Source organism: Rana temporaria, chromosome 5 (assembly GCF_905171775.1).
Source record: "Rana temporaria chromosome 5, aRanTem1.1, whole genome shotgun sequence".
NCBI classification, from domain to species: Eukaryota; Metazoa; Chordata; class Amphibia; order Anura; family Ranidae; genus Rana; species Rana temporaria.
In genome coordinates, this window is record NC_053493.1 from 424168159 (window position 1) to 424184720 (window position 16562).

Genomic DNA, 16562 nt, shown 5'->3' on the forward strand with positions numbered 1-16562 from the left:
ATCACCGGGTGGTTCCTCCCCTTAAGGAGCAGGATCTGGGGGCCGCCTTGTTATCCCCTGCCGCAGACCCCCACAACCACCGGGCAGGGTTGTGGGGGAAGAGGCTCTTGTCCTTAAAAATAATTCCCCCCCCATATTATGGGCGTGAGCGGGGGCCCATGTCAAGTTTTGCCTAAGGCCTCACAAAGCCCAGAGCCGCCTCTGCCCACCCCAGAACATACAAACTACGGTCTAGGAGGGTCAAGCCCAGGACCCAGGTAACTCAAACATGTAAACCACGTCACCACGCCACTGAATGAACGTTTACAAAAAATAACTATACCGGCTTTCTCCTCTGCGGCTGGCTCCGCCCCTTCCTCCTCCGGCTTCTTCTCCGGAGGTACGTCCGCTTTCTCGCTGCCCTCCGTCTCCGATCCCTCCTTCTCGGTTTTCACCTCCGGCTGCTGAATAATAATTCAAAGTCAGTCGGGTCAGGTCAGGACGGTCAGGTGGGTCAGGTCAGGTGGGTCAGGTCAGGTCAGGTCAGGTCAGGTCAGTCAGGTCAGGTCAGTCAGGTCAGTCAAGTCAGGTCAGTCAGGTCAGTCAGGTCAGGTCAGTCAGGTCAGTCAGGTCAGTCAGGTCAGGTCAGTCAGGTCAGTCAGGTCAGGTCAGTCAGGTCAGGTCAGTCAGGTCAGGTCAGTCAGTCGAATTGATGGGGAGAAGCCCTCAAAATGTGGACATAAGGAGACCAACGACTTACCTTCTCTGGCTGAGGGGGTTCTGGCGTCTCAGTCTCCATCTTCTCCACCTTCTCCTCTTCTGTGCTTTCAGCTTGGGGAGAGGATTTTACTTCAATTGATGACAAAATTTAAAATTCATGAACAATCATGTGCGTCATTCCAAGGAAAAGAACTCAAGTAGCAGAAAGATGGCGTTGTGCATAGAACGGCGTCCCTCCCCCCGCGCTGTACAGACTCAATACAGTAAAACCTCGGATTGCGAGCATAATTCGTTCCGGAAACATGCTTGTAATCCAAAACACTTGTATATCAAAGCGAATTTCCCCATAAGAAATAATGGAAACTCAAATGATTCGTTCCACAACCATTTATTCATAAGTCCTTCAGTTTATAGTCCTTATAAAGAGATTAAAGCGATGTGATTGGTTGGGTGACCATAAAATCTCCGCCCACAAATGGAAGCCTCCGCAAGGGGATTAGAAGCAAAATCCTGCAGGAGCTTCAGAGTATAAAAGAGGAGAGGCGTCTCTAAGTGTAGCAATAAGTTGATAAATGTTGTCCCTTCATTACATGTAACCATAATGCTACACTTAGAGGAGGCGCCTTTCTTCTCTTTTATACTCAGTTGTGACATGACGCTGCTCTTATATCAAGACATCGCTTGTATATCAAGGCAAAATGTATTAAAACATTTTGCTTGTCTTGCAAAACGCTCTCAAACCAAGTTACTCTCAAACCAAGGTTTTACTGTACAGTAGAGCTGCACGATCCTGCGCTAAAATGAGAATCACAATTTTTTTTGCTTAGAAGATAGATCACGATTCTCGCGGCGTATTATCTTTCGCATTAAAAAACAAAAAAAAGTTGGGCTAACTTTACTGTTAATTTTTTATTCATTGAAGTGTATTTTTTTCGCCCCCCAAAAAAATTGCATTGGAAAGACCACGGGGCAAATACAGCGCAACATAAAATATTGCAGCAATTGCCATTTTATTCCCTTGGGTCTCTACTATAATATAAATATAAAATATATATATATATATATATATATATATATATATATATATATAATTTTGGACTTTAAGTGGTTAAACTTCCTGCATTTACACACAGAACATTTATCTGAGAAGTAAGTTGGTTACAATGGGGTAGATTCAGGTACGTGCGCTTCTTCTTACGGCGGCGCAGCGTATCGCATTTACACTACGCCGCAACTTGCAAGTGCAGTATTCACAAAGCACTTGCTCCTTAAGTTGCGGCGGCGTAGCGTAAATGGGGGCCGGCGTAAGCGCGCGTAATTCAAATGTGGAAGGGGGGCGTGTTTTATGTAAATGTATGACGACTTGACGTGATTGACATGCGCCGTCCGTGTACATATCCCAGTGTGCATTGCTTCCAAGTACGGCGCAACAACGTATTGGTTTCGACGTGAACGTAAATTCCGTCCAGCCCTATTCGCGAACGACTTGCGCAAACGGCGTAAATTCAAATTTCGAAGCGGGAACGACGTCCATACTTAACATTGGCTGCGCCTCCTAATAGAAGGAGCAACCTTACGCAGAAAAAGCCTTTACACAAAACGACGTAAAAAAAAAAAAAAACTACCGCCGGACGCATGTACGTTTGTGAATCGGCATATCTAGGTAATTTGCATATTCGACGGCGAAAACAACGGAAGCGCCCCTAGCGGCCAACGTAATATTGCACACAATTCTAAGCCGCCGCATTCAAGTTACGTCGGCGGAGGAAGCCTATTTTTTTGGCGTATCTGCCTTTGAGAATCGGGGTAACGATACGCGGGCGCGGATTTCAAATTACGGTGGCGTATCTGGAGATACGCCGCCGTAAAAGGTACGTGAATCTACCCCACTGTTACATGTTAAAAAAACTTGGCAGACTGCCGGGATTTTTTCTTTACACACAGAAGTTTATCCCTTTGATCTAAGGAGGAAGTCTTAGTTACAATGTTTCCTGTTAAAAACTTGGCAGACTGCCGGATATTTTATTTTGACAGCTGAGAAGTCTCTATTTGTTATATGAAAGAATCAAACTCTGCATTAGAGATAGTCGGGGGGGTTGTTGCGAGATCTTAATTTAACAATTAATTGTGCAGCTCTACTGTACAGTGGAACCTCGGACTGCGAGTAAACATGGTTAATGAGCGTTTCACAATACGAGCAATGAAATAAAAATTTAAAAACCGTAAACTCTGAGCGTTGTCTCGCAAAACAAGCAGGATTCAAGCCAAAGCGTTGTGCAGTACCACATTTGGCCTGAGGTGGGGGGGGGGCGCTGGAGATGAGTGGCGCCGTTCGGAAATACTAGTCTTTTCAAGGTTTGCTGAGTTCAGCCAAGCTGTCCTCGGGCCTTTCCGGCCGTTTCCAAGGCTCTCCGGCACCCCCTACCCGCCTCTGGCCGCATACGGTATTGCATTCCATTGAAGTCAACGCAGAACAAATTATTTTCCTTTCCATTGACTTCAATGGGGAAACTCGCTTTGATATACGAGTGCTTTGGATTACGAGCATTCCCCTGGAATGGATTATCCTCGTAATCCGAGGTTCCCCTGTATGCATTTTTTTTTTTTTATATCTCTTTAGTGTGTATGTATATCTACTGTGTGTACGCTCATCCCTGCGTCTACTACGCCCAGAAAATTGCTGCCATTACAAATGTCTTGGCATTTTTTTTCTGGTTTATTTTTTTCTTCCATACCGATACAAACAAGTGGAGAAACAAGCAGCCAAATCCGACACATTCCACGCAAAAATAAATAAAAAAACCTTCAAGAACGGACTGGACAACATTTTGGCACAGTCTCAAAATTGTAAGACCCAATTACATTTTAATTTAGTGATGCTCCTGAAATTTGTAATTAACCCCTTCAATACCGGGAACTTGAAACCCCCCCCTTCCTACCCAGAACATTTTTCACCACTGTCACACTTTGAACAACAATTGCAACTCATGCAACACACACTACCCATATTTTTTATCATTTTTTTCGTGCCATTTAAATCACCACTGGGTTATTTTCTGCACAAAAAAAAAATGAAGTATTTTTCTCCTGACCCGGTGAGGCTTGCACCAAAGGAGAGGGGGGGCCCACCCGACGAGGCTTGCACCAGAGCTGGGCCCCACCACCCGACGAGGCTTGCACCAGAGGAGGGGCCCCCCCCACCACCCGACGAGGCTTCATCGGTAATCAGTGCCGATGTCCCATTTCACACGGGTTTCAGCTCTCCTCGCACTGAGGGTCGATAACCAGCTTGGGTTTACATTGTGATGAGCTGCGATTGGACACAGCTAATCACATGGTAAAAAAAAGTCCGCTGCGATTGGCCCTTCACCCCGATGTGATCGCAGCTTCACAAAGCGCGGCAGGCGCGATCAGGAGAGGACGTCATACAACTCCCTCCCAGAACTGGACGTCGCACTGTAGCCGTTATTCAGCAATAGCGGTCGAGCGAGTGGTTATTGTCAGCGCCTGTTAATTGATACAGGCGAGTTTTAGAGAAATCACACCGGCAACCAGTTAAAATGGTGAATTGACTCAACCTTTCTGTTGTGTGTCTGTGTGCCACAAGGGGCAGCAAAGAATCGTCTATTTGAGAACAAAAAAAAAAAAAAAAAAAAAAGAAGGAGAAAAAGCCACGGACAATCTGAAAGTTAGAAGTCCATCTGTACCCTCCCACCATTGTCAGGGAGGGTACAGCCCGGGGCACTGGAGCCGATCTCCTCGGAGGTGGAGCAAAGAGAAAAAAAAAAAAAATGTATCAAAGATTTCAACGAATGATGGATAAAAGTTATCGATCGACTTCCAAACAAATTAAAGCCGACCTCTGGGCACAATTGCGTTCTCTCGCACTATATGTCGCCATTGGAATGAAAAGAAATGCTCTGGTAGGAGACCGGAGGAGGAACCCACTGCTGAAACAAAAAAAAAAAAAAAAAAAAAAAAAAAACTTACCTGGGGGAGGAGCCACAATTCTTTTGGGAGAATGTACTGTGGATAGAAGAAACAAAATTACAGCTTTTTGGTAAAATCCGTCATTCTACAGTTTTCAGAAAAATAATTATATGAGGCCTTAAACCCCTTCACACCGAACTGGGCTTTTTCCCGTGGGGGCCACATATTGGTGCACCTCCCTTTATGCTGGGAGCGCGCCGCACAGCGCACCCATGATGCCAGTTTTCCGTTCCACCACATCCCAGAGGGTCTCTATAGGATGAGATGTGGCGAGTGTGGAGGCCATTGGAGGACAGTGACCTCATAGTGGTGAGATGATTGGAGCTTTGTGACATGGTGCGTTATCCTGCTGGGAGGAGCCATCAGAAGATGGGGACACTGTAGTCACAAAGGGATGGACATGGTCACCAACAATACTCAAGGGGGGCCCAAAGTGTGCCAAGAAAATCTGATCCGGTGATACAAGGCAGGATGGACCCATACGCCAAATTCCGACCCACCATCTGAATGTCTCAGCTGAAATCCAGACTACGGACCAGGAAACGTTTCTCCAGTCTTCTATTGTCCAATTTTGGTGATCCTGTGCCAATTGTAGCCTCAGTTTCCTGTTCTTGGCTGATAGGAGGGGCATCCAGGGTGGTCTTCTGCAGCACATCTGCTTCAAGGTTGGAGGATGATGTGCGTTCAGAGATGGTATTCTGCATACCTTGGGTGCAACGAGTGATTTCATATTCTGTTCATCATGTAGAACCAGTCTGCCCATTCTCCTCTGCCCTCAACCAGGCATTTTCCTCCACACAACTGCCGCTTACTGGATATTTTCGCTTTCCCCCGGGAGATGGTTGTGCGTGAAAATCCCAGAGGCTTGCACCAGAGGCGGGGCCCCCCCCACCACCCGACGAGGCTTGCACCAGAGGCGGGGCCCCCCCACCACCCGACCAGGCTTGCACCAGAGGCGGGGCCCCCCCGACCAGGCTTGCACCAGAGGCGGGGCCCCCCGACCACCCGACGAGGCTTGCACCAGAGGCGGGCCCCCCCACCACCCGACGAGGCTTGCACCAGATGGTTGTGCGTGAAAATCAAAGAAATCTTCAGACCAGCCTGTCTGCCAACAACCACCATGCCGCGTTCAAAGTCATTTCAATCCCAATTCTGATCCTCGGTTTGAACTTCAACACGTTAAGCCATGCGATTGGCTGATTAGCAAATTGTGTTACCGAGCAAATGAACAGGTGAAATAAAATTGCTGGTAAACTCCCCAAATTGAAAAACGCAGCAACACCGCATCAAAAATGCACCCGAGATGCACGATTCTGGCCAGAATTAGAATAACGAGGGACGCTGTAGGAGGAGACCCAGGAGGACACACCTCTAAAAACATAAATATAAAAAAAAATAAAAAATTGTAGTTTTGCCACAACTTACCTGGGGGAGGAGCCACAATCCTTTTGGGAGAATGCGCTGTGGATAGAAGAAACAAGATTACAGCTTTTTGGTAAAGGCCGTCATTCTACAGTTTTCAGAAAAAGAAAATGAGGCCTTTAACCCCTTTAATACAGGGGACATTTACCCCTTTCCTGTACAGGCCAACATTTCAATGACATCACTCTTTGAATGACAATTGTGCGGTCATGCAACTCTGTACCCAAAATATTTATCTTTGCGACGGACAGAGCTTCCTTTTGGTGGTATTTAATCACCACTGGGGTTTAATTTTGGCTAAACAAAAAATAAAAATGGAGGCAGCAGCCCTGGCAAGGCCAGCACCGCCCCCCGATGAGGAGGCGGCCCTGGCAAGACCAGCCCCGCCCACCCCATGAGGAGTCGGCCCTGGCAAGACCAGCCCCCCCCCCCATGAGGAGGCGGCTGCCCCTTCAAGACCAGCCCTGTCCCTCCCGATGAGGCACCCCTTGCAAGACTAGTCCCCCCCCGATGAGGAGGCAGCCCTGGCAAGACTAGTCCCCCGTCGAGGAGGCAGCCCTGGCAAGACCAGTACTGTCCCCCCCATGAGGAGGTGGCCCTGGCAAGACCAGCCCCTTCCCCTCCGATGAGGAGGCGGCCCTGGCAAGACCAGCCCCTTCCCCTCCGATGAGGAGGCGGCCCTGGCAAGACCAGCCCCTTCCCCTCCGATGAGGAGGCGGCCCTGGCAAGACCAGCCCCTTCCCCTCCGATGAGGAGGCGGCCCTGGCAAGACCAGCCCCGCCCCCCCGATGAGGAGGCGGTCCTGGCAAGACCAGCCCCGCCCCCCCGATGAGGAGGCGGCCCTGGCAAGACCAGCCCCGCCCGTCCCCCCCATGAGGCGGCCCTGGCAAGATGAGCCCCGTCTCCTCAACCCCCATGAGGCGGCGGCCCTGGCAAGACCAGCCCCCCCCCACCCACCCTCAATGAGAAGGCGGCCCTTGCAAAGGCATGGGTGAGCACACATGAGCAGTGCATTCTGAAGACCGTCATATGACTTAGAAGAATGCCCGCGGGACGATGGCTTTCCAATCCTACTATGGGCCAGACGGGAAGGCGTTAAAGGAAAGAATACAGTCACACACGGTGGACTGATGTTTTGGGATTGCTTTGCTGCTTCAGGCACTGGACGCCTTTGCCGTGTGCATGGCATTATGAAATCTGAAAACTACCAAAAGAATTCTGGGGTGTGTAATGTAGGGCCCAGTGTCAGAAAGTTGGGTCTCCGTCGGCGGTAAAGGGTCTTACAGCAGGACAATGACCCAAAAGAACACGTCAAAAAGCCCCCAGAAGACAAAGCGCTGGAGAGAACTGAACTGGCTAGCAGCAAGTCCAGATCTAAATCCCATAGAGGTCCTGTGGAGAGATGGGACAAAGAACCCTTCCAGTCTGAGGAGGCCTGGAGCAGTTGGTGAAAGTGCGGTCCAAAATTCCAGTGGAGAGATGCAAGCAGCTCATTGATGGTTACAGGAAGCCATTGACTCCTGGCATTATGTCCAAGCGATGCGCTGCCAAAATATTAAATGGAGGGTGCCAATAATATCGTCCATTTTTGGAGTTGTGTGGAAAGTGTCAGATTTGGCTTTTTGTTTCTCCACTTTGTGTCGTATCAATACAAACAAAAGAAACAAACATGAGAATCCCGAAACATTTATAAAAGCGCAACTATTTTCTGGGTGAAGTTGGTGCGTTTTCTGACCAATGCAGAGGAGCCGATATCTTGAGATGACGAAATCTTAAACATTTACTTTGTTGTAGGATCAAATTTTTTATTTAATACCTTTTTAAATGCAGCAATTTTTCTTAAATATATATTTTAGATTTTTTATAATATAAAATATTTATATAGTAATATGAAAAAAAATTTAGAACATTTTCTTATTATCTAAAAATTTATATTAAGAAAAATGTTCTAAAATATTTTTTTAATTTCATATTAAACCACTTAAGGACCTCCTTCTGAACATATATGTCGGCAGAATGGCACGGCTGGGCACAAGCACGTACCTGTACGTCCTCCAATTGCCCAGCCGTGGGGCGCGCCCCCGCGACCCGGTCCGAAGCGCCGTGGGACACGACAATTTAAAAAAAAATTCAATATTTTTTACTTTTTGCTATAATATCCCCCAAAAACATATATAAAAAATATTTTTCCCTCAGTTTAGGCCGATACGTACTCTACCTATTTTTGGTAAAAAAAAAAAAAAAAATAAAAAAAAAAAAAAAAAAAAAAAAAAATCGCAATAATCGTTTATCGGTTGGTTTGTGCAAAATTTATAGCGTTTACAATATAGGGGATAGTTTTATTGCATTTTTTTACTACTAATGGCGGCGATCAGCGATTTTTTTCGTGACTGCGACATTATGGCGGACACTTCGGACAATTTTGACACATTTTTGGGACCATTGTCATTTTCACAGCAAAAAATGCATTTAAATTGCATTGTTTATTGTGAAAATGACAGTTGCAGTTTGGGAGTTAACCACAGGGGGCGCTGTAGAAGTTAGTGTTCACCTAGTGTGTGTTTACAACTGTAGGGGGGTGTGGCTGTAGGACCGACATCATCGATCGAGTCTCCCTATAAAAAGGGATCACTCGATCGATACGCCGCCATAGTGAAGCACGGGGAAGGTGTGTTTACATACAGCTCTCTTCGTTCTTCAGCGACGGGGAGCGATCGCGACGGAGCGGCTATAAACGAATAGCCGCGCCGTCGTCCCAGATCGCTCCACGCGGGAATCCGACCGCCGCATGTAGCGGGGGGGGGTCCCGATCGGACCCCCGACCCGCGGAAAGGCAGGGACGTACAGGTACGCCAATGTGCCTGTACGTGCCATTCTGCCGACGTAAATGTACATGCGGCGGTCAGTCTGTGGGACATCGCTAAATTACCTAAAAAATCTCCATAGGCAATGCTTTAAAGGCATTTTTACAAGTTACCAGTTTACACAGGAGGCTGGCGCTAAAATAATCGCCCTCGCTCCGACGTTCATGGCGATATCTCACGTGTGTGGTGGTGTGATCACCATTTACATATGTGTGTATTCCACTTTAAACCCTACTACACAACTGGCAGCCCCAATCATGATACACAACCCACCACCTACTGCAGAGCCAGGAATGGTGGGAACCCCCGTATAATGGGTACAGACCTGAGTATAGGGATGATGGGAACTCATAATGGGCACAGTGGGTGTACAGACCCAGGAACTCAGCACAGGGATGGTGGGAACCCCTCATAATGGGCAAAGCAGGCGTACAGACCTGGGAACTCAGCACAGGGATGGTGGGAAGTCCTTGATGGTCACAGATGGTGTACAGACCCAGGAACATTGTGCATGGATGGTAAAAGCCCCCCTCAACGGGCACATGAGGTGTGCAGACGCGGCAACTCAGCTACAGACCCAAGTACTCCATGAAGAGACGATGCTAGACCCTCATAATGGGCACAGCGGGTGTACAGACCAGAGAACTTGGTGCAGGGATGATGGTAGATCTGTCATAATGGGCACAGCGGGTGTGCAGACATGGGAACTCAGTGTAGGGATGGCGAGAACTCTTCTAAAAAGTCCTTGTTGTCTTCTACATACCAGCAACACAAAAGGTCGCCTCACTTGGGCCAAATCTATTCTTCCAACATGAAGATGTAAAGCGGGTAAGCCCCATTCACACAACTCACCAGCCTTATCATGGTCATCGGGCGCCGTGCCCGCAATGCAGCTGCTCTCCAGGCCGTAGGCCGGGTCCACCTTACCCAGGGCCTTGGCAGCTTCTTGTACCTTCTTAATGTGCGCCTCCACCAGTTCCAGGGGCACCTCCTCCCGGACGCGGGAAAACTCCTCTGAAATGTATAAAAATAAGGGAAACCATGAGAAACGAAGTACGCCAACGAGACCGACAAACAACCTTCTCCTTCAGATCAACCAACTCCTGTACGAGAACGTCCACCAGCAACACTGGCAGGTGCTCAATCCAAGATGGAGGAACCCAAATATATTTTATTTTAGCGAATCAAAAGTACGGGGGGGGGGGGGGGGGGAGGAGGATGTGTGTGAAACGGGCAACGTGCTTTTTCTGGTAGCAGCATGGTTCACAGAGAGGTGGGGGAACCTGCTTTACCCTTTCCTGCACCCGTAACCACTTGGCCCTCGGGCACACGCAAAATTTAAAGGACAGGATCAGAGGGGGGGGGGTCGTCAGGATCAGATCCATACAATGGAATGACATCACTACTCACCCAGGGCAGCTTTTGCAGCCGCTGCCGCCACCCGAGGATCAACCACCGAGGCCAGGAAGGCAACTGTGCTCATGACGGGGTTGCCAGACTGGCTGAATGGGACCGGCTGATAGGCCAGAGGTCCCAGGGAAGCATTGGAGTTCTCCAGGTAGGGGTCCTCGATCGGCAGGCGAAGGAAGTGCAGAATGCATTCGTCTTGCGTTCGGCTGCCCACGTGTTCGGACACCTTGTTCCAGTCATCTTTATACATCTCCAGAGCCTGGGGGGAGACCACAGAATTAAAACACACGGCCCAGAACCACGAAAGCAGGGGTATCCGGTGCCTGGCCAGAGTCTTACCTCCAAAAGCAGCAGAGTCTCCTGTTCTGTCCATTCCCGCCCAGCGCTGGCCGACTTCTGAAAGGTGGAAGAACAGTGTTAGAGAGCCAATCAGCAAATCCCATTTAGTACATAAAAAGGTGCAAAAATGTGTCAGCTGGGGGGGGGGGGGGCGGGGGTTGTTGAGACTGACACATGGGGACTGCCGTGCCAAACATGGTGAGATACAATAGTACCGCCTCTCTACCGTCCCCTTAGTTGTTATTTGGGAGATGGACCGCCTTCCATAGGGACACCAAAAGCCCCCCTTCCATTGGCCGCCCATGGGACACCAAAAGCCCCCCTTCCATTGGCCGCCTATGGACACCAAAAGCCCCCCTTCCATTGGCCGCCTATGGACACCAAAAGCCCCCCTTCCATTGGCCGCCTATGGGACACCAAAAGCCCCCCCTTCCATTGATGGGACACCAAAAGCCCCCCCTTCCACAGGCTGCCTATGGGACCACAAAAAGCCCCCCTTCCATTGGCCGCCTATGGGACACAAAAAGCCCTCCTTCCATTGGCTGCCTATGGGACACCAAAAGCCCCCCTTCCATTGGCCGCCTATGGGACACCAAAAGCCCGCCCCTTCCATTGGCCGCCTATGGGACACCAAAAGCCCCCGCCCCTTCCATTGGCCGCCTATGGGACACCAAAAGCCCCCACCCCTTCCATTGGCCGCCTATGGGACACCAAAAGCCCCCGCCCCTTCCATTGGCCGCCTATGGGACACCAAAAGCGCCCCTTCCATTGGCAGTCAACAAGACCAACAGCCCCCTATCATTTGCGGTCAATGGGAGACCAAAAGCCCTTTGCATTGGCGCAGCCCTTACAGACAGCTAAAAAGAACTGTGTCAATGGTTAATCTGAGAGGTAGAAATGGCTCCAGGAACCTCAACCTTTGAAGGAACCCAGGTTGGGAAAAGCTGCAAGAAGTCTTAATAGACTAATCAAAAGCCTATTTTTTTGCCAAGGCTTCAGAAACGTTCGGCATGTCCCCCATTTTGTTTCCAGTGTCTTAGACCTTGCTGGGCTCACCTTGGCCAAAGTCTTCTTGGAGAAGATATCGGTCCTCAGCCCAAAGCTCTGCAGATCTGCTGGTTTGTCTTTACTTTTCTCTGGGAAAGTCAACATCTGCTGAGAGGAGGGAATCTAAAGAAAAAAAAAAAAAGAAAAACCAACCACGACGTGAGCGGAACGTTCTGTGTACATTTCAGAGACCAGGAAGTGACGTCAGCCGGGGGACCTTACCTGAGGAGTCCTCATGTGCAACGGCACCAGTCCAGATGGTGTGTCCGCCAGCACATTAAAGTGAGGCGTCGGAGGGGGTCCCATGGCCATCGGCCGGGAATCTGCATCCACCTGATAGTTCACCAGACCCCACTGCTCCAGGAATGCATGAACTCTGCAATCGGGAGAAGACGCATGTCACCAAAAGAGACCATCTACTGCCTTCAATGAGAAACCCACAGCTATGACATCACACAGATCCCTCCCACTAAACTCCCAACTAAAATAGGAATTCAATAAAAAAGTGATTCCAAGACAAATGTCTATATTACACATTCTCCCAATCCTTACCCCTCTGTGCAGCGACACGTTTCACCATTAGGCTTCTTCAGGACATGATCAAGGTTCACAGGTGTGACAAATAAAGAGAACGAGTCTCACCATCTTATAATGGACTACATCCTCAGTAATGATGGGTGGGCATTAATGCGCAAGTCCGAGACAAGAAGGTGGGGCAGTGGCTTGGAAGTCTACAGAGCTGCATGCTCTGGAACATAGTCCACTATAAGACAGCGACACTCGTTCTTTATCACACCTGTGAACCTTGATCACGTCCTGAAGAAGCCCAATGGTGAAATACGTCAATGCACAAGGGCTCACTGTACAATCTATCATTTCATATGATTTGAACACTTTCGTATATAATGTAATTTTCTAATAAAATTGATATTTGTTTGCTTATGCCTTTAAAGTCCGACCTCTGGTAACTGAGTGCCATTTTTTTGTTTACTCTCAAAATGTATAGATGTGGCAATGTAAGTGCTTCCTCTTTCTATACCATCCAGAAGATGAAGCTTTGCAGACTTCAAGCGAATGCCCCACCTTCTGGTCTCGGACTTGCGCATTGATGCCCAACCATCACTACTGAAAAAGTTCTACTCACTCCCCGCCCCATTGAAAGATATCCCCTCTATTGGCAGACCACCCAAGATTCACTTTCAATGATGGTAAACTGGACAAATAAGAGTGAATCTCCCCAACAGGGGGCACAGATGGAAATGAAAACAGAGGAGCAAAGAGAAGGAAAAAAAAAAAAAAAAAAAAAAAAAAAAAAAAAAAGGAAAGAGGAGGAAAGAGAAGAAGAAAAAGGAAAGAGAAGAAAAAAAAGGAAAGAGGAGGAAAGAGAAGAAGAAAAAGGAAAGAGGAGGAAAGAGAAGAAGAAAAAGGAAAGAGAAGAAGAAAAAGGAAAGAGGAGGAAAGAGAAGAAGAAAAAGGAAAGAGAAGAAGAAAAAGGAAAGAGAAGAAGAAAAAGGAAAGAGGAGGAAAGAGAAGAAGAAAAAGGAAAGAGGAGAAAAGAGAAGAAGAAAAAGGAAAGAGAAGAAGAAAAAGGAAAGAGAAGAAGAAAAAGGAAAGAGAAGAAGAAAAAGGAAAGAGGAGGAAAGAGAAGAAGAAAAAGGAAAGAGAAGAAGAAAAAGGAAAGAGGAGAAAAGAGAAGAAGAAAAAGGAAAGAGAAGAAGAAAAAGGAAAGAGAAGAAGAAAAAGGAAAGAGAAGAAGAAAAAGGAAAGAGAAGAAGAAAAAGGAAAGAGAAGAAGAAAAAGGAAAGAGAAGAAGAAAAAGGAAAGAAAAAAAAGGAAAGAGGAGGAAAGAGAAGAAGAAAAAGGAAAGAGAAGAAAAAAAAGGAAAGAGGAGGAAAGAGAAGAAGAAAAAGGAAAGAGAAGAAGAAAAAGGAAAGAGGAGGAAAGAGAAGAAGAAAAAGGAAAGAGGAGGAAAGAGAAGAAGAAAAAGGAAAGAGAAGAAGAAAAAGGAAAGAGAAGAAAAAAGGAAAAAAAGGAGGAAAGAAGAAAAAAAGGAAAAAAAAAAGGAAGAAAGCAAGAAAAAAAAATAAAAATAAAAAAAAATAAAGAAAAAAGGAGAGTAAAGACAAACCTCATGATGGCGCACACATCTCCCGTCAGGTTCCTGCGGCAGGCGGTGCTGGTCAGATACTCTTGGGGGTTCAGCCGGTAGGTATCGATGATGAAGTTTCGGTAGGCCAGGTATCTGGAAACATGACAGCCAGATGAGCAAAAAAGACACACAAAGCTGAACAAGACGTCTTTTAACCCATGTGTGGACCGTCCCGTGTAGATATACTGTGGCAGGGCGGTCCGCTCAGCGCTGGATCATGTATAGGTACACACAATCCAGTATTTCCAGGTAAGGGGGGGCCCGCTGCCCCATCATTCGGTACAGCACAGCTCAGCAGGTCCCAGCAATTTATGCCGGGACCTGCTGATCAGCTTAGCGAATGACAGCACAGAGCTCCGTTTATTAACCACTTAAGGACCGCCTCCTGCATATTTACGTCGGCAGAATGGCACATGCACGTATAGGTACGTCCTGTGCTAGTACCCAGCCGTGGGTGCGCGCCCCCCGGTCCGAAGCTCCGGGACCGCAGGACCCGATCGCCGCTGGAGGCCCGCGATCGGTCCCCGGAGCTGAAGAACGGGGAGAGCCGTGTGTAAACACACCTTCCCCGTTCTTCACTGTGGCGGCGTCATCGATCGTGTGATCCCTGTTATAGGGATACACGATCGATGACATCACACCTACAGCCACACCCCCCTGCAGTTTTAAACACACATGAGGTCACACTTAACCCCATCAGCACCCCCTTGTGGTTAACTTCCAAACTGCAATTGTCATTTTCACAGTAATCAGTGCATTTTAAATGCATTTTTTGCTTTGAAAATGACAATGGTCCCAAAAATGTGTCAAAATTGTCCGAAGTGTCCGCCATAATGTCGCAGTCATGAAAAAAAAAAAAAAAAAAAGAAAGCTCTATGTGTGGGGAAAAAAGGACGCCAATTTTGTTTGGAAGCCACGTCGCACGACCGCGCAATTGTCTGTTAAAGCAATGCAGTGCCGAATCGCAAAACCTGGCCGGGTCCTTTAGCTGCCTAAAGGTCCCTCTGGACACGGAGCAGCATATTTTTTTTTTTTTTTTTATCCCTGCAAAGCAAGGCAGTCGCATCTTATTAAAAAGCAGCACATATTACACGGGGTTAAGCACATTTAACCCTTTGATCACTCTGGCTGGGAAGAGGTTAACATCTAGTGTCATTAGTACAGTGACAGTGTTTAGTATTACCACTGATCACTGCTGAGGTCAGGGCCAATTGCTTGAGGCCGGGACAACCCCTGTTGCTCCTTTGGCTTTAATGCTTTGAGAAACTGAACTTTAACAAGCATGTGTCAAGTGAAGTCAAATTATGAAATTTTCTGCTCTCTAATCTGGCAAGTACTCACATTTATTCATGAAAGCCCAGAATGGGAGGGGGGGGGGGGGGCTTTATCGCTTCTTGGGAAGCAAACTACAGGCTGCTGCCGAATTCAGGACCCGTTCTTAGATAAAGGTCATGTGACACACTGGCAAGTGAAATTTGGACAGTTGCTGAATCCAGAACCTATTTTTTGTCACAAGTCATGTGACACATTGGGAAGCGAGCTGCCGACTGCCGCTGAATCCAGGATCTGTTCCTAGACCCGGGGTCATGTGACATTAGACAGCAAGCCGTGAACTGTTGAATCCAGAAACAGTCAAGACCCGGGTCACATGACATTAGCAAGCGAGCCGTTGACTGCCACTGAACCCAGGACCCTTGTTCATAGACCCGGGTCATGTGACACACTGGAAGGCAAGCTGCCGACTGTTGCTAAATTCAGAACATGTTCATAGACCCGAGTCAGAGGACATTAGAAAGTGAGCTGCCGACTGCCACTGAACCCAGGACCTGGGTCACATGACATTAGAAAGCGAGCCGACTGCCATTGAACCCAGGATCTGTTCATAGACCTGGGTCACATGACATTAGAAAGCGAGCCTACTACCACTGAACCCAGGACCTCGTCCATAGACCCCAGGGTACATGACATTAGAAAGCGAGCAGACTGCCACTGAATCCAGGATCTGTTCATAGACCCGGGTCACATGACATTAGCAAGCGAGCCGTTGACTGCAAATGAACCCAGGACCTTGTTCATAGACCCGGGTCATGTGACACACTGGAAGGCAAGCTGCCGACTGCTGCCAAATCCAGAACATGTTCATAGACCCGAGTCAGAGGACATTAGAAAGTGAGCTGCCGACTGCCACCGAATCCAGGACCTGGGTCACATGACATTAGAAAGCAAGCCGACTGCCAGCGAATCCAGGATCTGTTCATAGATCCGGGTCACATGACATTAGCAAGTGAGCTGCTGACTGCCACTGAACCTAGGACCTCCTTGTTCATAGAGCCGGGTCATGTGATACATTGGAAAGAAAGCTGCTGACTGCCACTGAACCCAGGACCTTGTTCATAGACCCGGGTCGCATGACACACTGGGAGGCGTGCTATGTCCCCGTCACCAAATCCAGGACACGGGCCATGTGACCCCATTAACACTTACACCTCCGGGGTCTTTGACTTGTTCTTGCCGTTGAAGAATTCAGGAAGAGCGCGGCGTTCGATGACGTGAATGCTGGAGGGAAGGAAACACACAGACATGAATCTCCAGTTTCCAAAACTCACAAATGAACTATATATATTTTTCGGGTGTCCATATAG

At 48.0% G+C, this 16562-nt stretch overlaps 1 protein-coding gene across 1 annotated transcript in view; it reads right to left on the reverse strand.

Annotated features, from left to right (window-relative positions):
* Nucleotides 1-322: 322 nt before the first annotated feature.
* SMARCC1 (SWI/SNF related, matrix associated, actin dependent regulator of chromatin subfamily c member 1) overlaps nt 323-16562 on the reverse strand; it is a gene marked incomplete at both ends in the record, with an annotated part of 29496 nt that continues 13256 nt past the window's right edge. Inside the window, 11 exon segments of the mRNA XM_040355332.1 lie at nt 323-443; nt 740-828; nt 4690-4725; nt 6115-6150; nt 9828-9989; nt 10386-10644; nt 10725-10781; nt 11781-11894; nt 11994-12147; nt 13900-14013; nt 16405-16476. Of these exon segments, the coding sequence (XP_040211266.1) occupies nt 323-443; nt 740-828; nt 4690-4725; nt 6115-6150; nt 9828-9989; nt 10386-10644; nt 10725-10781; nt 11781-11894; nt 11994-12147; nt 13900-14013; nt 16405-16476 (1214 nt within the window).